Source organism: Monodelphis domestica, chromosome 4 (assembly GCF_027887165.1).
Source record: "Monodelphis domestica isolate mMonDom1 chromosome 4, mMonDom1.pri, whole genome shotgun sequence".
Classification (NCBI taxonomy): Eukaryota; Metazoa; Chordata; class Mammalia; order Didelphimorphia; family Didelphidae; genus Monodelphis; species Monodelphis domestica.
In genome coordinates this window covers 175,799,141-175,824,180 of record NC_077230.1, presented here as the reverse complement: position 1 = coordinate 175,824,180, position 25,040 = coordinate 175,799,141, and the positions used below count along the sequence as shown (strand labels likewise).

The following is a 25,040-nucleotide window of genomic DNA, read 5'->3' as shown; positions in this document are numbered from 1 at the left end:
ATGGTGTCAAATTAAAATCAGAAAATACAGTTAAAATTTAAGTAGAAGGAACATAAATCTTTCACATGGGCAGGTTTTAATTAATGACGCAAGTGCTGAAAAAACTAGAAAATACAGAAATAATCACTATGGGTGGTAATTCTTGTCTATTATTATGGCTGACCTTTCCAAGGTCTCTGCAAATAAGGGTCAGGCCAGCTACCGGATGACTGGCATAATCATTGCACCTAGCCAGGTACCCCAAAGGCAGCCCTCCACCTCCCGACTGGCTGTTGTGCAAGAAGCAGGTGTGGTAGGCTTGGTAGAAACTTTGGGTTACAGGCTTAAGGTCAAAGTGCCTGTCAGCAAGATTTAATACCACCCTAAGCTCTATTTTTTCTTAGCTAATGCTTATAACTCATATAAAGCAAACTATGTTCTTTGGGTTACAATCATAAAGGCTAATACTATTATAACCATAAAAGGGGGTTGGGGGCTTCACATTCACAGAGGTCATTAAGTCCATCTCATTCATTTTACAAAAAGAAGAACTGAAGTCCAAAGAAGGGAAAAACCTTGCCCAGACTCCGTGCTAGCAAGTGTCTGCAGTGGGTTTCGAAGCTCCCATCCCGGTGATTTCTCCAATCCCCCACACTGCCCCAGTCTCAACTAAGGATTAAGCTCTTCAATATTGAAACACGTTCTACCAATTTATTCTTTGTGACCAGAAGTTGTTTGGAGTGCAGAATATTCTTGCTTTCACAAGCTTTTGGGTGAGCTTATTCATAAACTTATTACTTGAGGGGGTGAGGGAAGGATAGTGATTATAATGGGAATTGGAAGGGTATATTTGGGCCACAATATGATTCCTTCTCTGAGCTCCAAGTTGCATAAGAAACCTCTGATCAGATATTTGATAGATCTGGCCCCGGGTTTATCTATTTAATATGGAATCCTGCTCTGTTGGAGAAAAGTTTTGGATCAATGACTCCAATAATAAGAGCTTGTGGCTATATCTTTCATTATTCATCTGTTTGTGTCATAGTGCTGCGTATATGATCAAACCATGAAACGTGTACCTGGGGAGCTTTTGCTCAGTGAGCACCAGGAAGTCTACTGCATCTCCAAAATTATATTTCTTCAATTCATATTACTTCATGCTTTGTGAATCAAATTCAACATCCGTGAATCATAGGTGGTAGAAATCCCTAAAACTATAGCATACACATCATTACACATCATCATGATTCTTGATATACTAAATAAGCTAGGAAGACCATATAATAAATCATATTATTTGCTGCCATTGCTATGAAGTCACTTGTGTAATGCTCATAAAATTATAATAGCTATCATTTATATAGATCTTCACAACAACTCTAGGAGGAAGGTTATATTCCTTTTTTTATTTAAATAAACTCTTACCTTCTACCTTAGAATCAATACTATGTGTTTGTTTCAAGAGAGGTAAGGGCCAGGTGCTGGGGGTTAAGTGACTTGCCCAGGGTCACATAGCTAGGAAGTGTCTGAACCTAGGACCTCCTGTCTCTAGGTCTGGCTCTCAATCCACCAAGCTACTCTAGCTGTTCCTCATAGGTTCTATTCTTTTCACCATTTTAGAAACTGAAATGAATAGTGATGAAGTGACTTACCCAAGGTCACACAGCTAATAAATATCTGAGTTTAGATTTGAACTTAGATCTTTCTGTTTGTAAGTCCAGTGCTTTACTATTGTGTTACTTAGCTGCCTATGATTTAAAATAAATCGTTAGACAGATGTTTCTGTATTCTTATCAGTCTAATAACATTCTATGCCTTAATATCCTGGAGCCAGCTCTTATCCAAGATGTTTTTTTTAAAAGAAGGGGAATTTTATGTTAAAGAATTTAAAAAAATACACACTCGCTACAATAATTAATTCAGTTCATTATAAGGAGTCCTCTTGTGCAAAGTCCTGCTCTGATGGTATGGAAGCAGAGCAAGAAATCTGGCAAGTCCTACTAAGGTGCATTTAAAGGCTACAGGTACATGGCCCACAGTGTTAAGCTAAGCCTAAAACAGGAATCATTGTCATCATCATCATCATCATCATCATCATCATCATCATCATCATCATCATCTTTATCAGTCATACTGGCTGTGATGTGATAAATTGTCTTGCTGGTAGTAAGTCACACATTTGTTACTGCATGGATGGAGAGAGTGAACATAAAATAAATGTGTACCTGGGGAACTTTTGCTTCCCTGAAGCAATGAAAAAGGTAGAAAGTGAACAAACCCAGAGATTGTTTCTCATTTGTTGCTGGGAAGTCTGTTTACCCAAGTATTAGATAAATTGTTTCCCAAGTTATTTACTTTTAAAATATGGAATTAAATCAAAACTTTTTAACCTTTTTTTGACCAAACCAATGGACAACTTCTAAAAATTGTTTTTAAATGTCTAAAAGAAAATATATAAGATTTCAAAGGAAATCAAAGATTAGTGAAACTAAAGATGCAATTTTTTTCTTCTCATTAAAGTTCATAGACCCTCTAAAATCTACCTCATAGACTCCAGGTTAAGAACCAGTAGGTTAGAGAGTGTCAGCAGGGTAAAAAAGAAGGATCACTGTCTCAATCAGAGGATCTGTGTTCAAATCATCCCCCTGATAATTACTACTTGTGTAACCTTGGGCAACTGGCTTAATTAATCACTCAGTTTCTTTATCTATGGAATGAGGGAGTTGGACTACATCTGAAGTTCTTCACCTCAGGTCCATGAACATTTAAAAAATAAGTTGGCAAACTTATTTAGAAATAATTAGTTTCCTACATATTTTATCATATATTTGAAAACATTATTCTGAGAAGAAGTCAACAGGTTTCCTGGACTGTCTAAGGACAAAACAAAACAAAACAAAAAAAAGATGAACTTTAAGATCTCTTTGCAGTTTTAATTTCTGTCCTAAAATGTATATGATATTGCCATCTTGTGGTAAATATGGATAATAAACCTTTCTAACCCAACTAATAAAAAACAGACCCAGAAGGAATCCATGGCTGCTACTTTTCTCCTATAACTGAAGCTGTGTTGTCTGTATTTCAAGGAATCTTCTATTTGATTTTTATAAGCTCAAGCTTCTCAGCTCCTGTCAGTGAATTATAGAGCAGCATTTCATGCAGATGAGCAAAGAATTACCAATTTATATTAAAAATTATTTTAGAAAACTTAAAATTCGGTGTCATTTTTATTTTTTAAGCCCAGTGCCTAGGCTAGTGTCCAGGACATAATAAGTACTAGCACTTACTAAATTAGTTGAGAAAAGTACAATAGTGATTAATGGAAGATTATTCAATATTACACCACAGGGAAATTAAGCTTATTATCATAAGACCTTCATGCCTTAGCCTCCTCTCTGTTTCTCTTCTTTTTGTTATTGTTTTTTCTCTTTAGTTTTTCACAGAGAATCCACAGAAAGAGAACCTTTTCTCAGGTTCTTTTAATAACTCTGGGAAACTCAGCCAGTATATCGACTATTTGTTATTTCTCCTGTACAATGATGGCTTATCTCCTTTAATGATCATCCTTGTCTTTTATGATATCTACATTTAAAGTTTTATTTAAGCTATTTCTTTGATAGTCTTGTCTGATTTAAGTCTACATCTCATTTGTAAGGAAGAAAATTAGGTTAGGTGATTTGCCCAAGTTATACACACTCAAATACCCATTTCCACAACTTGCTTCGTGGCCCATCAAGCATCAATCTTAAATGCCTTGCTTGAAGCCACTAGAACCTCAAAACAATTTTCTTTCTGATATGATAAACATTCTAGTCTAAGGATTGACTGTCATCTTGGGAAAGTCATCCAACATAGTTATCTTCCAGGAGAAGTCCTCATGAATTTTCTTGCTTCTCACATAATATAATACAAATTCCTTAAGCTAAACTTGTTGGGTAACAATAAATAATTATGTCATCACTTGATTCATCTCCTTCCCGCATTATTGCTTCCATGCCATATTTTTGCACCTTCAGAGTGGTATCTTCATAGAATCTACTGAGAATTGTTCAATATTTCTTTCATTCTGCTCTTGAGGAAATTTAAATAACTCGGCTGGACAATGATCTATTTAGAGGGTTCTGTCTGATCTCTGAGACTAGTTTAAAATCTGAAACATTACTCAGTCTTTCAATAACTTGATATGGAATATATTTACATCACTCTGCTAACATACCTTTTCTGAACACTGTTTTCCCAGCAAAATAGCACCATTTTGCTAAACAGTTTTTAAGAGTGAATTCGGGCATTCTCGCATCATTTATGCCAGTGATCTCAGCTGAATCCATAGTTGCTTGATAGATTTTCTTCAGCTCTGACCTGAGAGACTTACAGGTTATATTTTCATTTTCTGCATCTTCTGAGGCTTCAAAACATCATCTGTCAGTAATTATGCCTCTGACACAAAAATCAACAAATCTATTGTATTACTTGAGCAAGATTTCCAGTGGGGTGCTGTATTCATTCTAGTATATGATATATGCTATTGATTTATGACATCAACTTTTGATGTGATTATTTTTTTAAGGTCTCAATTGAAATGCTTAGGTTGTGAGTTTCTTTAGGGGTAGAAACTGATAACTTCTTTATGTCCTTACATTTCCTTAGGTGACGCTGTCAATATTTCTACCTTTATCAGAATGATTTCTATAAGGAATCGATAACTGAAGAATTACTTCTCTCATTTAACTTTAGCAGCCATAGTTGGTTCTTGGTTGTGTGTGCTTCTGCATACCTGGGGAAATGATCAGTTATCATTAAGGAAATGAATCAAATGAAAAAAGCAATTGTTTGCTGTAACCCAATAAATTTGGCTGCCAGAATTAATGTTGTATTATGTTAATGAGAACTAAGAAAATAATTGACATTTTTACTTATCTTCTTCAGCTATTAAAAGTTCATGTAGACAAGTCCCAATTTTGCAAGCATTTATATCCTCCATATAAGCAACATGAGATAGTGCTTTTTCACAAATACTTCATAAACAAATCTCATTTCTTGAAGACATCTAGACTCAGTTCTAACCCACTGGTTCTATGGATCCATATCCTTCCTTTCAAGATCTACTCAATGTTCTGCAACAGTCTAGCTTTCAAAATCTCCATCATCCTGGAAATTTCCTCCAAAATCTTTGTAAACCTGAAGAAATCCTCCTGAACTTTCATGAATTTCAGCAACTAAGAACACATGTGTATATGACATATAACATGTATATACACACATATATGTGTGTGTGTGTTTATATGCATATGTTTATATGTGTATTTCTAGTTTTAAACTTTTGGGACTTGAATTTCTAAAATGAAGTTGAAAGGTCGTACATTTTTCTTACTTCTATACTTTTAGGAAGTTACCCAAAGAGAAATATGAACTGTTACAGAGGAAAATTATCATATATTTGATTAAGGTACACTTGGTTATCTCCTAACAACATGTCATTATTTCCTCTATAGCAATATTTAAATTTTAAAGAATGAATATAATTAGTGAAGCATAATATAGCAGAAGCCATACCAGTATGCAGTGAAAAAGCATGTTAGATTATTAGGCTCTGAGTTCAATCTCTCTCTTTGCCATTTATTATCAGATGACCTTGTGTGATAAACATTATAGGACTTAGCTTCCTCTCCAGTCAAATAAAAAGATTTTTAGTTGACCTTTCAGGTATCTTCCAGCACTATATATTTAATCTTGTGACATCTTGTTTAATTCATCTATGTTGAAGGAAATTGTGTGCATATTTTCCATTACATCTAAAGGATATGTGCTGTTTTATGTATTTTTCTATGTATCTAGATGCTACAGTTCTTTTTCTTACTGAAAAAAATTAATAAAATGTTATAAAGATCAGTGATCAAGTTATAGTTTAACAATTTTAATGTCTTTATTCATTTTGCAGTGTTATAAGTTAAACCTACATCGCAGAGCATAAGACCACCACAAAATCTGCTTTGACATTCTTTGTTACAGCATTTGCCTACATGAATTTTTCCTACCCAACTCCATGTGTAGCAAAGGATATTTGATAATAAGTTGTACTTTGCTTGTTAATCTTTTCATTGAGGGAGGAAAGCTGTGTTAATACTATTGGAATGCTATTTTGGTTAACTTTTTTTTTTTGAAGAATGAAAGAAGGAAAGAAAGAAAAGGCAGCTATTCAGAAATCTGAAAAGAACCAGGCTTGGGAAAAACTGCAGAAGTCAAACTGGCATTTTTTCCTTGTCTTAAGTTAGGGCATTTGGTTGTATACAAGGCAGATGGGAGTAGAAGAGAATGTTAGAAATCAATTCTGAATGCATGCGAATCATCCCGTTATTTCCAGTGCAAGTCACTTTCTCACACTAAAATATATGCAAAAATGAGAGTCATAGAGTTTTGGAAAGCTCTTTTACAACTTCTTTGGAGGAAAGAAAGCATGCTAAGATCTTATATCAGGAAACTTGCCATCCTTTATAAGAAGGAAGAGCTAAGGACATTTTTTTTCATTAGTACCAGCTTTTGATGGAGCATTCCTTACTAAAATAATATTCAGGGTGCTACTGTAGCAAGTAGGAAGTATAGAAGTGAAAGCTTAGTATCATCTGAAGATCCTGAAAGCTGGAATTGCAATGCAGTTTCAATCATGACTATGTGCTGGAATGGTGACATATTCAATCATTATTGGAAGTATGTCTAGGGGGTGCCTCCTAGATAAGGAAACTCCCTTTGCCACTGAAAGTCAGCACCTTTTTTGCAAATTACACACTTAGGGGGTTGCCTAGAGAACTTAGAAGTTGAATAAAACACAGGACTGCTCTGAGAACAGCTCTCTATCCACTTTGCCACATCCACTTTTAATCTTTCTGATTATATTCTTCATAAAAATTATAGGAATAATAATCTTAGAATGTGAAAAAGATACATCATTGAATATAATTTTTCTGTAATGTATGGAAGAATAGAAAGTGTTTATAATTTATGTGCTTTTAGAAATTTATAATAAGCATGAGTTATAATGTAACTTGCAAATCAAGAATTGACTGGTTGAGGAGAGTTGTTGTTTTTTTAATTGTTGTTTGTTTCTCAAAAATCGCTGTGCATTAAGAGAAGCTAGGTGGCATCATAGCAAGAGAGCCATGCCTAGAGATTTGGACGTCCTGAGTTCAAAATTGCCCTTAGACACTTTCTAGCTGTATGGTTCTGGGAAATCCCTAAATCCCAAATGTCTAACCTTGGAACCAATACTTAGTATTGATTCTAAGATGGAAGGTATGGATTTAAAAGAGTCACTGTGCATGGAAGGGCTTCAAAATCATAAGCCAAAAAGGACATACATAAGGGTCTTCTCAGGATCATAAATGCATTTGTTTAAATGATGTAATTGCCTTTGGCCTGATAAAAGGGGGCAGACATGATCTGTATCCACTGGCCAAAATAAGAAACAGTGCTTATTTATAGAGTACAGTGAGGAATACCCTAAATTGTGGTAGCAGAATATTCTGTATTATTATTAGAAATTGCATATATATATATGGAAAATTGTTTACAGCCCTCTTTTTGGTTGATAAGAAGATGAAAGGATACGGAGTTTTCAGACAAGGAGCCAATAGACAGAGACAGAAATGAGAATGGGGAATATAACAGAACTATAATGTGCTGATTAAAAGAAAGACTTTGGGAGATATTCTCTCATTAGGATTTAATTCAAAGTAGAAACTATATCTTCATCACCTAGTACAGTTCCTAGAACAGAACAAGTACTTAATAATTATGTGTTGAATCGATAACTGTGGGAAAATATTGGATGAAAATAGACAAATATGGGAAAATAATGAAGTACCAACTAAACGTGGTCCAAAAGATTTGATTAATATCATACATTAACTGAAAATGCCATGTTTTCAGATAAATTATCTGGAATCTTTGGGAAAATTGTTGTTTTTCATGAGAAAGAGACTGGAGATAAAGGACACAATATCCTCACATTCCGAATCCAGAATGAGGGATAGATAGAAATGATTAAATTTCAAATGGCAATAAACTATAAGCAATGAGATCTTATAATATTATTCTTTAAAGTAAGAGTGACAAACTGAGGAAAACAGTAGGTGAACTAAGGTTAAAGAGAGAATGGTAGCAAACATGGGTGCCTTAAAGATCCATATTGAAATTTATTTACATTTATAATGTTAATATGCAATATAAATTTATCATAATTTTAGAATAATATTTCTAATCCAAAAAATATTTTTGAAGTATTATTCTCCAAAAATGAGCATCTATATTCCAGTGTGCTGCATAACACAAGACATCCTCTTTCTTAACATATTAGAAGAGAATAGGCAGGCTCTAACAAGAGGTATTATATTTTCTAATATATAATCTTTTTCTAATCACAAAATTATAAAGCAATGAAGAGACTGCATGGTCTCACATCCTTATTGTTTGTTTTTATTATAAAAATTGACTTAATAGATCAAAACATTGCTTTTAAGGTTATCTTGCAACAAGATGTCTCTTGTATGTGTCAAAAATCATGTAAAATCCCTTTCAAGATACAAACTTTATGGCAAAGATGTTTGCAATTTTATGTAATAGTTCAGAACAGTCAACATTTAAAGCAATTTCCTCATAAATGGCTGGATCTTCGTAGTGTTTTTGTTTGCAGGTAGTTATTGTGTAAATGCATCACTCAGAAGATTCTGGCATAGCTAGCTGATAGATAAAGCCAAATGGGTAAAGCATATTAGTTATCTACATTGATAAGCAGTTGGGTAGCCAATCTATAGAGCTTGCTTATATATAAAAACTGCAGCTAGTGATACAGATCCCAGAATTGGACTGGAGGAGAAGGCAAAATTGCCTTTGGAAAACTTCACAATGATCTGGTGTCTTGCTGAAACAAAGCCCCATTTTTGAATGCTACTATACTTCCAGTATTCCACAGATATCTGACTGTGAGTCATGGAATACTTCAGTTCCCAAATAATTGAAGGTTGAGTGTCACCCAAAGGGCAACAAGGAGCCACATTTGAGGCACGAACAGGCCACACTATATCACAAATATGAAATAGTTCAGAAGAAACATTCCATTGAAACAATTTGAACAGCAAATGAGATGATTTCAACACTTTTCTTGTTTACTTCCTGTAGAAGTAAAGTGAGATACATTCATCTGCCATGAGATTGGTGAACTTTTGTCAATGTCAACAAGGAGGGAGAGCCTTAAACAGTGGATGGGCCTGTTAGTTATTTTTCTAATGGTTTAATATTTTATTAATACATCATATCCTGAAGCAATACTCTGCCCTCATTGAACCTCCTTAGGATAAAGAAAAGCAGTGAAGCAAAAGTGACCTGAGCAATGACAACCACTTCTGACAGCTTCTGACAGGCAATTATCTGTATTCCATGCCCCACCTTTTTTCTATCAAGGAGAAGGAAATGTGTTCCATCGCCTATTCTCTGGTAACAAAATTGGCCATTGGGTTACTTAGTAAGAAGCATTTAGATCTCAATTATAATGGAGCTAAAATAGTTGCATTCAGGAGGAAATCTAAATGATTTTTTTAAGGAAAGCTCTGATAATAGGAAAATATGCTGAGGTATTTAAGGTTAGAAAAAATTAAAGCTTAAAATTTAACATCCTTTGTTGGGCATGTCAGAGAGGGAACTTTTTTTCAGTTAAAATACTTGATAGCCTCTGAGAGGCCCCTTCTTAAAATGAATGAAGATCGTGATTTGGGGACATGTTGTATAGCTAACTCATCTAAGTGACTTCATCAGGGCATAATTCAGCTTGTAATCAGATTCTAAATGTGTGTAAAACTTCAGTGCCTGGCACATAACAGGCACTTAAACATTTTTCCACTTCTCCCAGGGGGAACATATTAAGATTCTTTTAGGAACAAAGTGATTAGTTAATAATATCTGCCCTGACTTTTCAAGTTGAGTTCATCTCTTATTTCCTGAAAGACAAAGAGCCTGCCCTTCCAAGGTGGTATTTTATGAGAAATTGAAGGGATTACTAAAATATTTTTTGAGGAAATTTATTGTAAAACAGTATGGGATGCAATGGGTAAGACCAATGGATGGGAGTCAAGGAGGTCTAACTAACGAATCCTTTCTCACTCTCTGTTAACCTGGAAAACTCAACCTATTTCTGCTTCATTTTCCTCATCTGTAAAATGAAGAAAATAATGGCAACTAACTTATACAGTTGATATAAGAATTAAATGAGGTAACATACTGTGGAATTTTGCATGACCTAAATATTTAAATTAAAGGTAGTGATGATGATGATGATGATGCCTTTGTATAGTCCTTCTGCCTATAACTGCAGTAAAATGGATTAACTCAATGTCGGGGGGTGACACTCTTTAAATCGTTACAGAATAACAACATGGTTCCTCACAATTTGGGAATGAAAAATAGGAGTTTTCTCCTAACCAACAACATAGAATAAATATACCATGAATTTTTGTTTAATTTTGCAGGTTACTTAAATCCTTTTGTAGAAAGGTGATATAAATTGAAAATAAAATCTTTTTTTTTTCAGTATGTTGATTGATGTATGACTATAAAGGAGAAAGTTGCCATTATATGTTTCTGATGGAATCAGTATTTAGAAAATTGGGTTATTGGACCATTGCTACTTTGGAGCTATAGCACTGAATTTAGGGTCACTGTGATCTAAATTCATAGAATTCTGCCTTCTTCCTAGCTTTATAGTATGTGATCATTTAATTTTAAAAAACCCAACAATTTTTATTGTAGAACAAAGAGGCAATATGGAATAGTGGAGAGAAAACTGATCTTCAAGCCTTGAAGATCTGGGGTCATCTCTTCTATGGCACATAGTGACTTCATGATCATGGATAGGTCACTTAAACTCCCAGTCCCCTAGACAGTTTTCTACTGCTATAAATTTCAAAGGTATCGTGCTTGACTTTGGTAGAAAGAGTTTTATTCACAAGGAGTTCTCTATACCACTTAAATCATAGGTCCAGACCCTTAACTCTATTTTAAAATAGCTTTTCCACATCTGTCATCTCCTCTCTTCCCAATCCCCTTATTACAAGTCTTTTTCCTTATTATCTCTTTGGGGTACAAACACAGCAGTGGTATGGCTGGATCAAAGGGTAGGCATTCATTTAAAACTTTTTGTGCATAGTGCCAAATTGCCCTCCAGAATGGTTGGATCAATTCACAACTCCCCCAGCAAAGTATTAGTGTCCCAATTTTGCCAGATCCCCTCCAACATTTTTCACTTACCTTTGCTGTCATATTGGCCAACCTGCAAGGTGTGAGGTGGTACTTCAGAGTTGTTTAAATTTGTATTTCTCTAATTAGGAGGGATTTAGAACACTTTTTCATGTGCTTATCGATAGTTTTTATTTCATCTTGTGAAAACTGCCTATTCATGTCCTTTGACCATTTATCAACTGGGGAATAGCTTGATTTTTTTTTTGTAAATTTGACTTAGTTCTTTATATATTTGGGAAATTAAACCTTTGTCAGAGTTTTTTTTTTAATAAAAATGTTCTCCCAATTTGTTGCTTTTCCTTCTAATTTTGGTTGCATTGTTTTTGTTTATACAAAACCTTTTTAATTTGATATAATCAAAATCATTCATTTTACATCTTGCAATGTTCTCTATCTCTTGCTTGGCCTTAAATCCCTTCCTTTTCCACAGATCTGACAGGTATACTAATCTATGTTCACCTAATTTATTTATGATTTCACTCTTTATATTTAAGTCATTTAACTATTTTGAATTATCTTCATATAGGGCAGAAGATGTTGATCTACACCTAATTTTCCCCATACAGTTTTCCAATTTTCCCAGCTATTTGTGTCAAATAGTGAGTTCTTGTCCCAAAAGCTGGGGTTTCTGGGTTTATCGAACACTAGCTTACTGAGGTCATTTACCCCTAGCTATTCCATTGATCCACCTTTCTATCTCTTAACCAGTACCATATTGTTTTGATGACCACTGCTTTATAGTACATTTTAAGATCTGGTACTGCTAGGCCTCCATCCTTCCCATTTTTTATTTTCATTATTTCCCTTGACATTTTTTATCTTTTGTTCTTCCTGATTAACTTTGTTATATTTTTTCTAATTTAATACAAAAGCTTTTTGATATTTTGATAGTTATGACACTGAATAAGTAGATTAATTTGGGTAGAAATGTCATCTTTATTATATTAGCTCATCCTACCCAGGATCATTTAACGTTTTTCCAACTGTTTAGATCTAGTTTTAATCATGTAAAAAGTGTTCTGTAGTTGTATTCATATAATTCCTGTGTTTGTTTTGGCAGATAGATTCTTAAATATTTTATATTTTCTAGATTGATTTTAAATGGAGACAGGGTCTGACTTAGCTTGGGCTTAAGTTTGGAACCTGTGAGAGCAGATGTGTGGGGCAGTAGGGGTGTGGTTTGCTCTTGACTTGCTCTTCACTCCTTGCTATGCTTCCTGCTAACTCTCCTCTCCACTCACCTCAGTTCCCCAGATGATCTCTGCCTACCTTTTTTTTTTTTTGGAAGGTTGTTTCCGTCTGTCTCTGTTGGTTCTTTCACTCCTGTATTCATTTTGTGGTGGTATTTTACTCTTGGTCAGAGAGAATTTTTGTGGTGAAACAGTGTGCTACTGCCCTAGTTACTCCTCCATCTTGGCTCCCTAGAATGATCTTTTAATGCCAAAACTCCAATCATATCCCCATTGAACGACATTATCGATCATATGATTTTCTTCTGCCTTTCTACTCCCACAGTTCTTTCTCTGGATGTGGATAATGTTTTTTCTCCTAAATTCCTCAGAATTATCCTGGATCATTGCATTGCTGCTAGTAGAGAAGTTCATTACGTTCAATTGTGCCACAATGTATCAGTCTCTGTGTACAATGTTCTCCTGGTTCTGCTCCTCTCACTTTGCATCACTTCCTGGAGGTTGTTCCAGTCTCCATGGAATTCCTCCATTTTATTATTCCTTTGAGCACAATAGTATTCCATCACCAACATATATCACAATTTGTTTAGCCATTCCCCAATTGAAGGGCATCCCCTCATTTTCCAATTTTTTGCCACCACAAAGAGCTCAGCTATGAATATTTTTGTACATGTCTTTTTCCTTATTATCTCTTTGGGGTACAAACACAGCAGTGGTATGGCTGGATCAAAGGGCAGACAGTCTTTTAAAGCCCTTTGTGCATAATTCCAAATTGCCCTCCAGAATGGTTGGATCAATTCACAACTCTGCCAACAATGTATTAGTGTCCCAATTTGCCACAACTCCTCAAACATTTATTATTTTCCTTTACTGTTATATTGGCCAGTCTTCTAGGTGTGAGGTGGTACCTCAAGAGTTATTTTGATTTGCATTCCTCTAATTATGAGAAATTTAGAACACTTTCATGTGTTTATTGATAATTTTTATTTCATCCTGTGAAAACTGCCTATTTGTGTTCCTTGACCATTTGTCAATTAGGCAATGGCTTTATTTTGGTACAATTATTTAGCTCCTTATGAATTTGATTAATTAGACCTTTGCCAGGGTTTTTTGTTATAAAGATTTTTTTCCCAATTTACTACCCATATTTTCAAGTAACTAGCAGAGCCAAGTATAAATCCCTAAGACTCACATATATCACCAATTTTATAAGCCATTATTTCTAGGAATAGGTAAATGATATGTTCCTGGAATGTTTGGCCTATTAATTAACAGTATTTGCTATAAGGGATTTTGGATTTATATTCAAAACAAAACAAATTGGAATTTGAAACTTTCTATTTTGTGGTCAAAACTAAAGTTTTATTAACCTCTTAGTGTATGCCCTTCTCAAAATGAATCTTTTCCTCTCTGCTGTTTTCTTTCTTTTCACTCAGGGCTCAGAAGTGATTTAAAAGTGACCAGATGAAAAGATGGCAAGACCCCAAAACCTCACTTACTTCACCAAAAAGTCTCTTGCACTTGCTGAAGAACGTGCTGCTGCCAGGAAAAGTGATGAGGATGAATTAGAGCCAAATAGTGACTTTGAAGCTGGCAAAAAGCTCCCATTTATTTATGACGATGTTCCTCCAGGCATGGTGTCAGAGCCCTTGGAAGACCTAGACCCATACTACCTGGATAAAAATGTGAGTATTTCCTAAAGGCAAAGGGACAGTGTTTCTATTTTACTTTCAGTGAATGAAAAGATCTGAATTAGAAAATGATGAGGTTTAATGAATTAATATAAAGGGTAAAATGTTAAATATTAAATTCTTCAGGATGTCTTCTACTATTAGGTTTAATCTAAATTGAGTCTGTTACTGACATTTTAATTCCTTTACTTTTAAATAGATATGATGCAGTGGCCAATAGAATGAAAATTCCTGATGGAAGTGATCATTTACTTTCTGGCTTTTTTATCCCCAATCCTTAGTCCAATGTTTGGTACATATCATTTGCTTAATAAATATTTATTGAATTACATGATTCTTGTTGATACTTAGTAAATATATTATGTGCTGATCCAGCACCAGTTCATTCATCAGCCAATCATGTGTAATTATTTTTGTAAAAATATTTAATTTTAACAATTATATGTAATAACAATTTTCCACATAAGCTTTTTGAAGTTATATGATCTAAACTGTCTCCCTTCTTTCCTTCCTTCCCTATCCCGTCCCAGAGCTCATGAGCAATTTGATCTGGATTACACATGTATTTTCATACACAATTTCAATATGTTTATTGAAGTTCTTCTAGGTGATAAACATTGTGCTAGGTATTCAAAGGCATTAAACAAAAAAGGCAGTCTTGTTTCTTGCCATCAAGGAACTATATAAACTACTTGCACGTGTAATTAAGGGGAGATTAGTATATATTGACAAATTAGCACACAATTTACTATTATACCATGTGGCAATATAAATATTAGACATTTAGTGTTTTAAATTTTGAATAATACTTCACATACATAATTTTTGCATTTAAACTTCTTTATTGAGTTATTTATTTGTTACATTAAAATATCCAGGTAACTCCCTCCCTTTCCAGCCGCTCCTCATTTGAGAAGGCACAATTTGACAAAAAGATATATGGATATATATTATATTTTACTTTTTTATTTATCAGTCCTTTTACTTGTAGGTGGACATACACAAGTCATTCATTCTTAAAACAATATTTCTCTTGCTATACAAAATGTTAACTTGGTGCTGTTCATTTTATTCTTCATAATTTCATGTAGGTCTTTCCATTTTTTTTGTTAACTGCTCCTTCTTAAGGTACAGCAGTATTCCATCACAATTCTATGCCACAACTTGCTTAGCCATTCCCCATTTAATGGTCATCACTTCAATTTCCAGTTCTTTGCCAGAAGAAAGAGAGCTGCTATTAATATTTTAGAACACAGATGTTCTTTTCTTTTTTCCCTGATCACCCTGAAAATCATAAAGATCCTCTGAGGTAGGTATACTCTGTGATTGATATTGATCACATCAAACTGTTGCATCACTGAGATTTCAATAAAATCAAATCTTATACACATAGAAATTTTTGTGATAAAGACTAATCTCCAATTTGTAGTTGAGTTTTTAACTAAATGCATGTTCCATTTATTCCTACTGGATTTTATAATATTAGATCTGGTTCACTGTTTAAACTTGTTGAGATATTTCTTGGACCATGATTTTATCACCTGATAAACTATTACTTCCAGTTTTTTTCTCTGTCATCATCCAATTCATTGATAAAAATGTTTAAGAGACTATGACCAAAAGTAAAGACCTGGGACCCCTACTAGAGACTTCCCTATAAAACAATATTATTTCTCTAGATTTTTTTCATATAAATCCATCTAAACATTATTTTCCACTCCATATATACATATCTTCTTCATAGCCAAGGTCAGGTTCATTTAGTATATTTATATATTTAAATATAAACACACACATATATAATATAACTGATCTAACAGTTTGACTCGATTAAAAGAGAAAAAAATAGATTATGACGGTTCCTAACGATCACTGAAATGCATTTTACAACAAAATATTCAGAATAATTCTTTCCAGAACCTGCTTAGCATCAAAGTCAATCTGAAACAAAGTTTTAGTAAACTTGAAACTTTAGTAAACACTAGACAAAAGTTCAGTAGCAGCAGCAGCAGCAGCAGCAGCAGCAGCATTCTCCTTACCATTTATATAGTACTTTAAGGTTTGCAAAATGATTTGCAGATTGTTTCATTTGATCCTCATAACTCATTTTACAGATGAGAAAAACTGAGGCTGAGAGATGTTAAGTGTCTTGCCAAAAGCTAATGTTTGAGATGAGCATTCAATTCAGGTCTTCCAGAGATACCAATCTGAAAATAATTATTATATTTGGGATCTGCCTTTCTTCATTCTGCACTTTTCCTTTTATTCTACACTACTACTAAATAGTTTAGTCAATAGAAAGTAATGGTCAGAACCAGACATGAATTCAAGACTCATATATCAGCTTTGGCTAGTCAATTAATACCTTAGTACTCCAGACAACTCTTTAAGACTATAAATTGTAGAGAAAAGAACTGGAATATTTACAAGCTAGTTCGTTACTGTGAAATTCCCCAACTCAGTAAGGGCACAGTTCTACCACATCTGTCTTCTTTTATGTAAATCACACTGTACTAGGAACAAGGGATATACTGTAAATATACAACATAGATCCTAGTACTCCAAAAGCTTATAACTTAATTTAAGTATTTAATTTCAATCATTACATTAATAAATACAATTAATTAAAATTAATAAATTCAAGCATTTAGGTGGCCATTTATAGGTCTAATGCTCATCTGATTTCGTTTCCTGGCTTTGCCACCCACCATTAGCTATGTGACCTCAGAATAGATGGGGGGAAGGGGTTGCCCCTCAGTCTTACCTACTTTATCTGTTAAATGAGATTATTAAATATCCCCTACTGGCTCTAATCTTTTATAATCCTTTTTTTGCATAGTGTCATGTTCCATATGTATATATGCACATATGTATATAATACTGTACAATGTATATATTGTATGTGTATTCTAATATGTCTAAATGCTTCTATATTTAATATAAATATATAAAATATCACTTATCCTGACCTTAAAACCAACAGAGATGAATATGTTAATCAAGCAATTGTAAAAATTAGACTGTTACTTTCTCATTGTATTCTTATTTTCTCCTGCAGACTTTCATAGTATTGGATAAGGGGAAAACCATTTTTCGATTCAATGCCTCCCCTGCACTGTACTTTTTGACTCCTTTCCATTTTATTAGAAGACTATCAATTAAGATCTTGATGAACCGATATCCTTTTCCAGTGACTCAACAGCAATGTTAGTTCTTAAAAGCAAAATAAACTTTAGGGAATATATATTTCAAAACTCATATGTGACTTTTATTCCTTTCTCTACTTTGTAAGAATCTCTGGTAGTATTCCATTGATTTCCTTTAAATTAAATGGAAAAAGAATTTAAAGAATAGTCATGCTAGTCATCTCCATTTGAAGATAATATATCAAATATTTGTTTCATTTTACATAGCTATGAAAAGTGGAGGAATAAATGACTTTGTGAATATCATTTGACACTTTCTTTCAGTAAGAAGTTGTTTACAAATCAGCATTTTGATAATTGTCCTGATTACACATAAAGGAAATCTGTAACATGCTTTGTCATCTTAAATTCCTTGATTCTCATCTACCTTATTCAATATGATCCTTATGGGCACTTTCCTGATCAACTGCATATTTCTGCCAGCCATTAACATTCCAGACTGGATGGTGTACCTTGAGTAAGTTGACAAAATACCTTTAAAAATCATTTTAATTAGCACTGGCACTTTTCCATATTCCATCAAAAAGGATCATTGATTTCTAGATCTACTTGGCGTAGTTCCCTTTTTCTTGGGCACATAACGGTACTCATTATCTTTTGAGTCATTCTAGTATTGGGGCAATTCCAGAGGGAAAACAAAACAAAACTCATCAACTGTCAAGAAGAATTTGAATCTTCCACAGATTATTGGAAAAGGGAATTCCTAAAGCACTTCTCTTTGCTGCTTGTTCTTAAGTTAGTAGTTACATCTAAAGTGTTTAACAACCTTAGCAGATTTCATCCTAGAAATTGGTTGGTTATTAATAATATTATGCTCCTTTACCAACATTTTTTAAAGTTGTGATTTGAAAATCCTAGTGATAGCATTGAAAGAATTTCTGCCCCTACAAGTCCTAATCCTAAAGCTCCATGAGCATTTCTTTGGGATGCCAAATGAATTTATTGTAACCTTTGTTCTGGAACAATAAGATGGATAGTGCCTTTGGTTTTCCTAAGAGACTTATTTGGTATATAGATTTACATAATTTTTCAAAGATTTATTTAATGACTATTGATATGTTATTCTTTTAACTAACACATCATGGACCCTTGACTCTAGGCTCCCTTTCATTGGACTATACACTTTCGAAATCCTTATAAAAATCCTTGCAAGAGGTTTCTGTATGAAGCCATTCACATTCCTTCGTGATCCCTGGAACTGGTTGGATGGTCATATTCTTTTCTATGCGTAAGTATTTTGATGTATTTTTTTTATTGAAGACTAGTATTTTTGTGAAAAAAATATTTTGTTAAGACAAATTGAAAGCCATAGGATAATTAATGAATCTCTGGTCATTGGTATTTGGATCTGGAATTTTTCATACATGTAGCTTTTTCTTAAGAAACTCCAAGGTATACTATGTATTTGTTATTTCCTTCCATTCTCCGAGTTTGGGTATAAGAGAAAAAGAGCATAATTTTATTCCTATTTTAAAGCCAGAGGAATTGATTTTAAAAATTACTTTGTGCATTGTCCAAGCTGACATAAGGAAATGAACAGAAATTCATTTAGGAATTAGAACAGAGCCCTTGATTCTCATAGTTTTTGATTCTTAAACAAATGTTCCCTGTCCTAGCTTACATTGCTTAAGTACTTATCTTAAAAAAACAGGATTAAATCATCTATCAAAACCGGTCTCTAGACTAGTACCCTCAAGTATTTGATGATATCTTAATGGAAAAAGAGAATTAGACTAAATAAACATGTTCTGATTGATACCAGATGAAAGAACAAGTTACATGAATTGACAATAATAGTCATCTGAAAATAATAGATACCACTTTGCCAGTGGTATTCCACCAAAGTCTATATGACCACTAATCAGATATATGGAAGGGATTCTTGTTTCATTGAACTAATTGATCTGAATTCCTTCTGTTAAAATTAAAATTTTGAGGGACATCTGAGTAGCTTAGTGGAGTGAGAGTCAGGCATGGAGATGAGTGGTCCTGGGTTCAAATGTGACCTCAGATGGTTCTTAGTGGCATGACTCTGCACAAGTCACTAAATCCTTACTTCTAAGTTCTTACCATTCTTCTGTCTCAGAACCAATGCATGGTATTGATTCCAAAATACAAAATAAAGATTTTTTTTTAAAAATTAAATGTTCTTTAAATAATCAATTTCTACTACATATAAAAGATACTACTTGAGTATAATTTTCCTAATTTTAAGAAAAGCATTAAAAACTAATAATATCATTAGGTTCTTTTGAATTGTTTAATTTATTTTAATTTGTAATTTAACTCTCTGCAGGCTTCTAACCTTATTTATAAACCTAGACAGTGTTTCAGCTCTTGGAATTTTCTCAGTTGTGAGAATCCTGAAAGCTACTTCTTTAACCACAGGTAAGATATGATTGGTATAATCTTGAGGATCATTTCCTTTCCATCTCTATGTGTATTTTTGAGGAGTGAGAGGAACTTGATGTGGTTATATGTGAGCTTCCTAATTAAAGTTGTCTAAAAGGATAAATGGGCTGAGACAATGTTTTAAAAGTGAGAAATGTTAGAATTGTTTAGCTCCTAGCATCACAGATTTCGAGCTAGAAGAGTACTGAGCTGTCATCTAATAAAACTTTCCCTATCTGATCCATGAGAATCTGAGACACAGAAAACTAAAATGATTGTCCAAGGTGAAATGTCATCCCTTTCCTTACAACAAAGGTCACACAGGCAATAAATGGCAGAACTAGAATTCAAACCCAGAACCCCTGCCTCCAAATCCTGAGCACTTTCTTCTGTATAACATTTAGAAAACCATTTCAGTCTGAGAACCAGTTTAAATAGCAATACAATATGAGAACATGCCAGAGTAGAAAAAAAAATGGATTTGGCATCAGTGGTCCTTGGCTCAAATTTCAGCTATTTACTTAGTTGTAGGAAAGAAATTTAACTTCTCTAATCTTCAATTTCTTCACTTATAAAATGAGGACATTGGGGGTTTGGGCTTGGGAGGAGTGTCAACTAAATCACCTCTAAAATATTTTCCCACTCTGTAACACTTAAGCTTCTGGAACTTACTTGATAGATTTTATTTTTGGAATAGGTATGAGAATAGATAGAGAACATAAACCTTGTCCTGTGACATTAACCCTGCCAAAAATCAAGAATCCAAAAATAATATATTTTAAATGATGTGATTATTCAAAACCAGACTTTAGATTTTAATTAAAAATTATGATTCTCACAGTCAACCTATGACCCATAGAGGTTAAATATGAAACTTCCTCCTATTTAAAAAATCAACTTAAAATATATTTTTTCATTTTGTGTATTCATGATAGGACATTTTATTTCAATTAAAATGTCAAAAATTTTAATTCAGCAAAAGTATAAATAATAACTCTTTTAAAACAAGCTCCTTAGGATATTGCAGGTCTCAAATGAGGTGAGTATAAAGAATCAAACAAGTATCAACATATTTTATACATGTCTTAATGATTATTGTTACCAACAAACCAATCTTATTTCAAATCATTTTCCATATTATCAGGATTTGCCTCTCAGTATTGTTTTGTTGTTCTACCAATGTCTCATTAAATAAAGATGCTCTGCTTAACAAGAATCAACCAAAGTGTAGGTGGTTGCCCTGTATATAGTGAAACAATAACAAGCACATCATTCATTCCAGCAGTCAAACAAGTGTTCAGATGAATATTTGCCCATATGTAATTGGATCCAATAATCATTAGAGTAATACTCTTATGTGTAAACTTTGAGCATTCACCTGTCTTGGGTTTTTGATGAAAACTGAGTTACTTGTGAGATATAGTCATTGTGATTCCATGATAATTAATAATACATTCAGTCAGACACTTAATTTCATCATTGTGATGTCAGTTTTTTCCCTCCCTTTTTCAGGCACAAAGATTATCATAGGGACCTTAACTCGATCAGTGAGGATGTTTTGTCATGCAGTGATCCTAATTATGTTTTGTCTGAGTGTCTTTGCTGTCATGGGAATGCAGCTATTCATGGACAGGCTGAAGCAAAAATGTATGCCATGGCCTCAAGAACAAAATAGTACTGAGATACTCTCAGGCAATGAAAGTAAGTATCACTCTTCTAAAAATATGCCATCTTCCAACAAATATCCTAATATGGGTCTCTAGTGAAGTTGCAATGATTTGAATGCATTTAATTGATTTGGGTATGAATCTGGATAATTTTATGAATTTTTCTCTATTTTTTCTACTTGGGCTATAAAGATTTCATTTATATCTCCAGATATTCAAATCAGTGATAATTAAGAATGGAAATTCTCAATTGTATAATTTGTGCTTTAAAAAATCTGTAGAGTCATAAGATTGTCAAGAGTCAATCAATAAGCATTTGCTAAGCACTTACTATTTGTCAGGCACTGTGCTAAGTTCTGAAAATACTAATTATATAAATATTATATAGATATATGTGTATGTATATATGTATTGGTAGACAGAAAGATGGATGGATGGATAGATAGATAGATAGTTAGATAGATAGATAGATAGATAGATAGATAGATAGATAGATAGATAGATAGATAGATAGAAAATGTCAGTAAATACAAGCACAAAAAAGAATCTCTCTTCAAGGAACTTACCTTCTAATGGGAGATCATAGACGGAGAGCTGGAATGGCTCTGAGATGTTACTTGATCTAAATCCCTTTCTTTCTAGCATCACTACAGAGAGGCTGAAATGGAACTCTCAGAGAGGGGCCTTTTTCAAAGGAATACAAGCAATTTATAATGATTTCCTTAAAAAGCATTCTAACTGCTGGGTTTGTACCCCAAAGAGACAATAAGTAAAAAGACTTGTACAAGAATATTCATAGCTGCACTCTTTGTGGTGGCCAAAAATTGGAAAATGAGGGGATGCCCTTCAATTGGGGAATGGCTGAACAAATTGTGGTATATGTTGGTGATGGAATACTATTGGGCTAAAAGGAATAATAAAGTGGAGGAATTCCATGGAGACTGGAACAACCTCCAGGAAGTGATGCAGAGCAAGAGGAGCAGAACCAGGAAAACATTGTACACAGAGACTGATACATTGTGGTACAATCGAAGGTAATGGACTTCTCCATTAGTGTCAATGCAATGTCCCTGAACAATCTGCAGGGATCTAAAAAACACTGTCCACAAGCAGAGGATAAACTGTGGGAGTAAAAACACCGATGAAAAGCAACTGCTTGACTACAGGGGGGAAGGGGTTACGACTGAGGAGAGACTCTAAATGAACACTCTAATGCAAATACCAACAACATGGAAATGGGTTTGAACCAAGAACACATGTGATACCCTGTGGAATCATGTATTGGCTATGGGAGAGGTGGTGGGAAGGGGGGGGGAAGAAAATGATCTTTGTTTCCAATGAATAATGTTTGGAAATGACCAAATAAAATAATGTTTAAAGTGAAAAAAAAAAAGAAAAGTAAAGGAGAGGTCGAAAAATCCCATGGACACAAAGAATTACAATATTCATCATTCAAGGAACCCCGTTTTGTGATGAAGTGAGGGAGCCAGAGTTTTTCAGCTCTTTGATGGGGCTCAACTTGATAACTATGGTTATAAAACATTAATTTTGTATTATTGATCTTTCCGTTTATATTGCTATAATCATTGTGAATATTAATTCCTTAGACCTCCTGATCTCAGACTCAGTTAATGTAAGAACCAGCATGCTACTCTGGAGTCTTCATAGTTTTCACTTCTTATGGTTCATTAATATTTTAATATGATGCCTTGTTGTCCACACTGTTTTTCACAGTTCATATTTTTGCCTGATGTGTTCATGAGTCACTCATTAATTAAGATGCTATTGTTCAGTCTCTAGGTCTATATATTTTGATTCTATTCCTTACATTCTTCATTTTACTGTGCTCCTATCTTTAAGGGACTATCAACCATTACCCCCTTTTTATATTTAGTTATAATTATTCTAAGATTTGTGCATCAAGTTTTGTAAATGTACAATGTGGTACTGAGAAATATACATATTCTAGTAAAATCTTATTCAGAAAAAAAGCATTCTAGATAAGAGAAAAGAAAAATGCTGAGGTAATATGATATAGAAGAAAGATCCTTTTACTTGAAATCAAATTGATTGTTGTTTAGTCATTTTTGGTGATATCCACCACTGTGACCACATTTGGAGTTTTCTTGGCAAAGATATTAGAATGGTATGCCATTTCCTTCTCCAGCTTATTTTACAGATGAGGAAATTGCCCAGGGTCACACAGTAAGTAAGTGTCTGAGGCCAGATTTGAAATCAGGTCTTCCTGACTCCAGAGCTGGCATACTCTATCCACTGAACCTTATTACCTCCATGAAGTCAAGATCTGTGTCCAAGTCTATTACTACCATTTTTTGTAGCATCACTATACCATTTAAACCCTTTTATGCTTAACTTTATGATCTGAAAAAATGGAAATGAGAACTACACTATCTACCTCAAAGAAATGAGTATTTCCATTTTTCTTAATATTATAGAAGCCAACAAACTAGCTAAATTAATGCATTTTATATTCCTAACTATTTAACCATTCTTAACCATTCAAATCTTTGCTGCTTTTTACAATTCATTTGAATAATACTTTATTATACTCTGTCAGAGGCATAATCAATGCTTTTTTCATATTCAAATAATCAACCAGTTAAATTTAAGCATATATTTTTAAATTGTTAAAAATAAAATGTTAGTAGTTTCTTCCTGTAAGTCAAATTCTGCTGCTTCAAGAATCTCTTGATTTCAAAAGCATTTTATTCAGTATGATAGTCTAATATGCATTAAATGAAGAATAATTTTGAAATCAAGATTAAACATGCATTTCATTCACATATATATAAGTATATACATACAAATAGATATAGATATCCACTATATCCATGCTATAGATAAACATCCACATGTAATATATGTGGATATGTATATGTATATATGTGTATACACATATGTCAGCTTTTATGGCATTCCATCATGTCAAAACTCTTTTGACTTAGCCATTTGTCTTATTTTTTTTAACATTCTTCAGTCTACTGTTACCAACCATTGTATGCTCTATGTCTTTCTCCCCATGCTTCACTGGTCTCTTCTCTCTCTGTGTATGCATTTTAATGCAACAGGTCAATTTGTTCACTTCCATATTAAAATTTGAACATCATTCTTTCCAATGAATGAAGAGAAAAATCTAAAAATAAAAAGTAAATTATTGTAAGGAACATCATTTCCAAACTAGATCTTTTATGTTCTATTAATCTTTTATTGATTGGGAGGGCTAAAATCATTAGGAGAGAGTTTTATTTTTCCTCTCATCTTCATATGCAAAGGTGTTTGTAAACATTTCAATTAAACATCCAAAAAATCAGAAGACATGGTAACAAACTGTCTATTGAACCCACTCAAACAGTCCAAACTCATGCTGGCTAATTGGCTATAACGTCTATTTTAGAAAATTTAACAAGAGAAAAACATTTGTGTTGGTAAATTCCAGCTATCTAAATTCACAGAGAAACATGATAGTCTTGAAACCAATGTCCAAAGGAAAAAAATGATAGAATACTAAGCTCTCTTACACAAGCACCTAGTTGCTTTCAACTCCAACAATGTAAAGAGATCAGAAAGCTTTATTCTTTTTCCCCCAACAGAAGAATACTCAGTTGATTCCAC

At 33.6% G+C, this 25,040-nt stretch overlaps 1 protein-coding gene across 1 annotated transcript in view; it reads left to right on the top strand.

The window, feature by feature from the left end:
- The window catches only part of LOC100023419 (sodium channel protein type 9 subunit alpha-like), a 98,636-nt gene that overhangs the window by 11,043 nt on the left and 62,553 nt on the right, over window positions 1-25,040 (top strand). Inside the window, exons 2-7 of the mRNA XM_056793974.1 lie at window positions 13,889-14,137; window positions 17,202-17,320; window positions 17,717-17,806; window positions 18,449-18,577; window positions 19,646-19,737; window positions 21,253-21,441. Coding sequence (XP_056649952.1) covers window positions 13,925-14,137; window positions 17,202-17,320; window positions 17,717-17,806; window positions 18,449-18,577; window positions 19,646-19,737; window positions 21,253-21,441 — 832 coding nt within the window. The 5' untranslated portion in view covers window positions 13,889-13,924. The remainder of the gene's footprint in view (window positions 1-13,888; window positions 14,138-17,201; window positions 17,321-17,716; window positions 17,807-18,448; window positions 18,578-19,645; window positions 19,738-21,252; window positions 21,442-25,040) is intronic.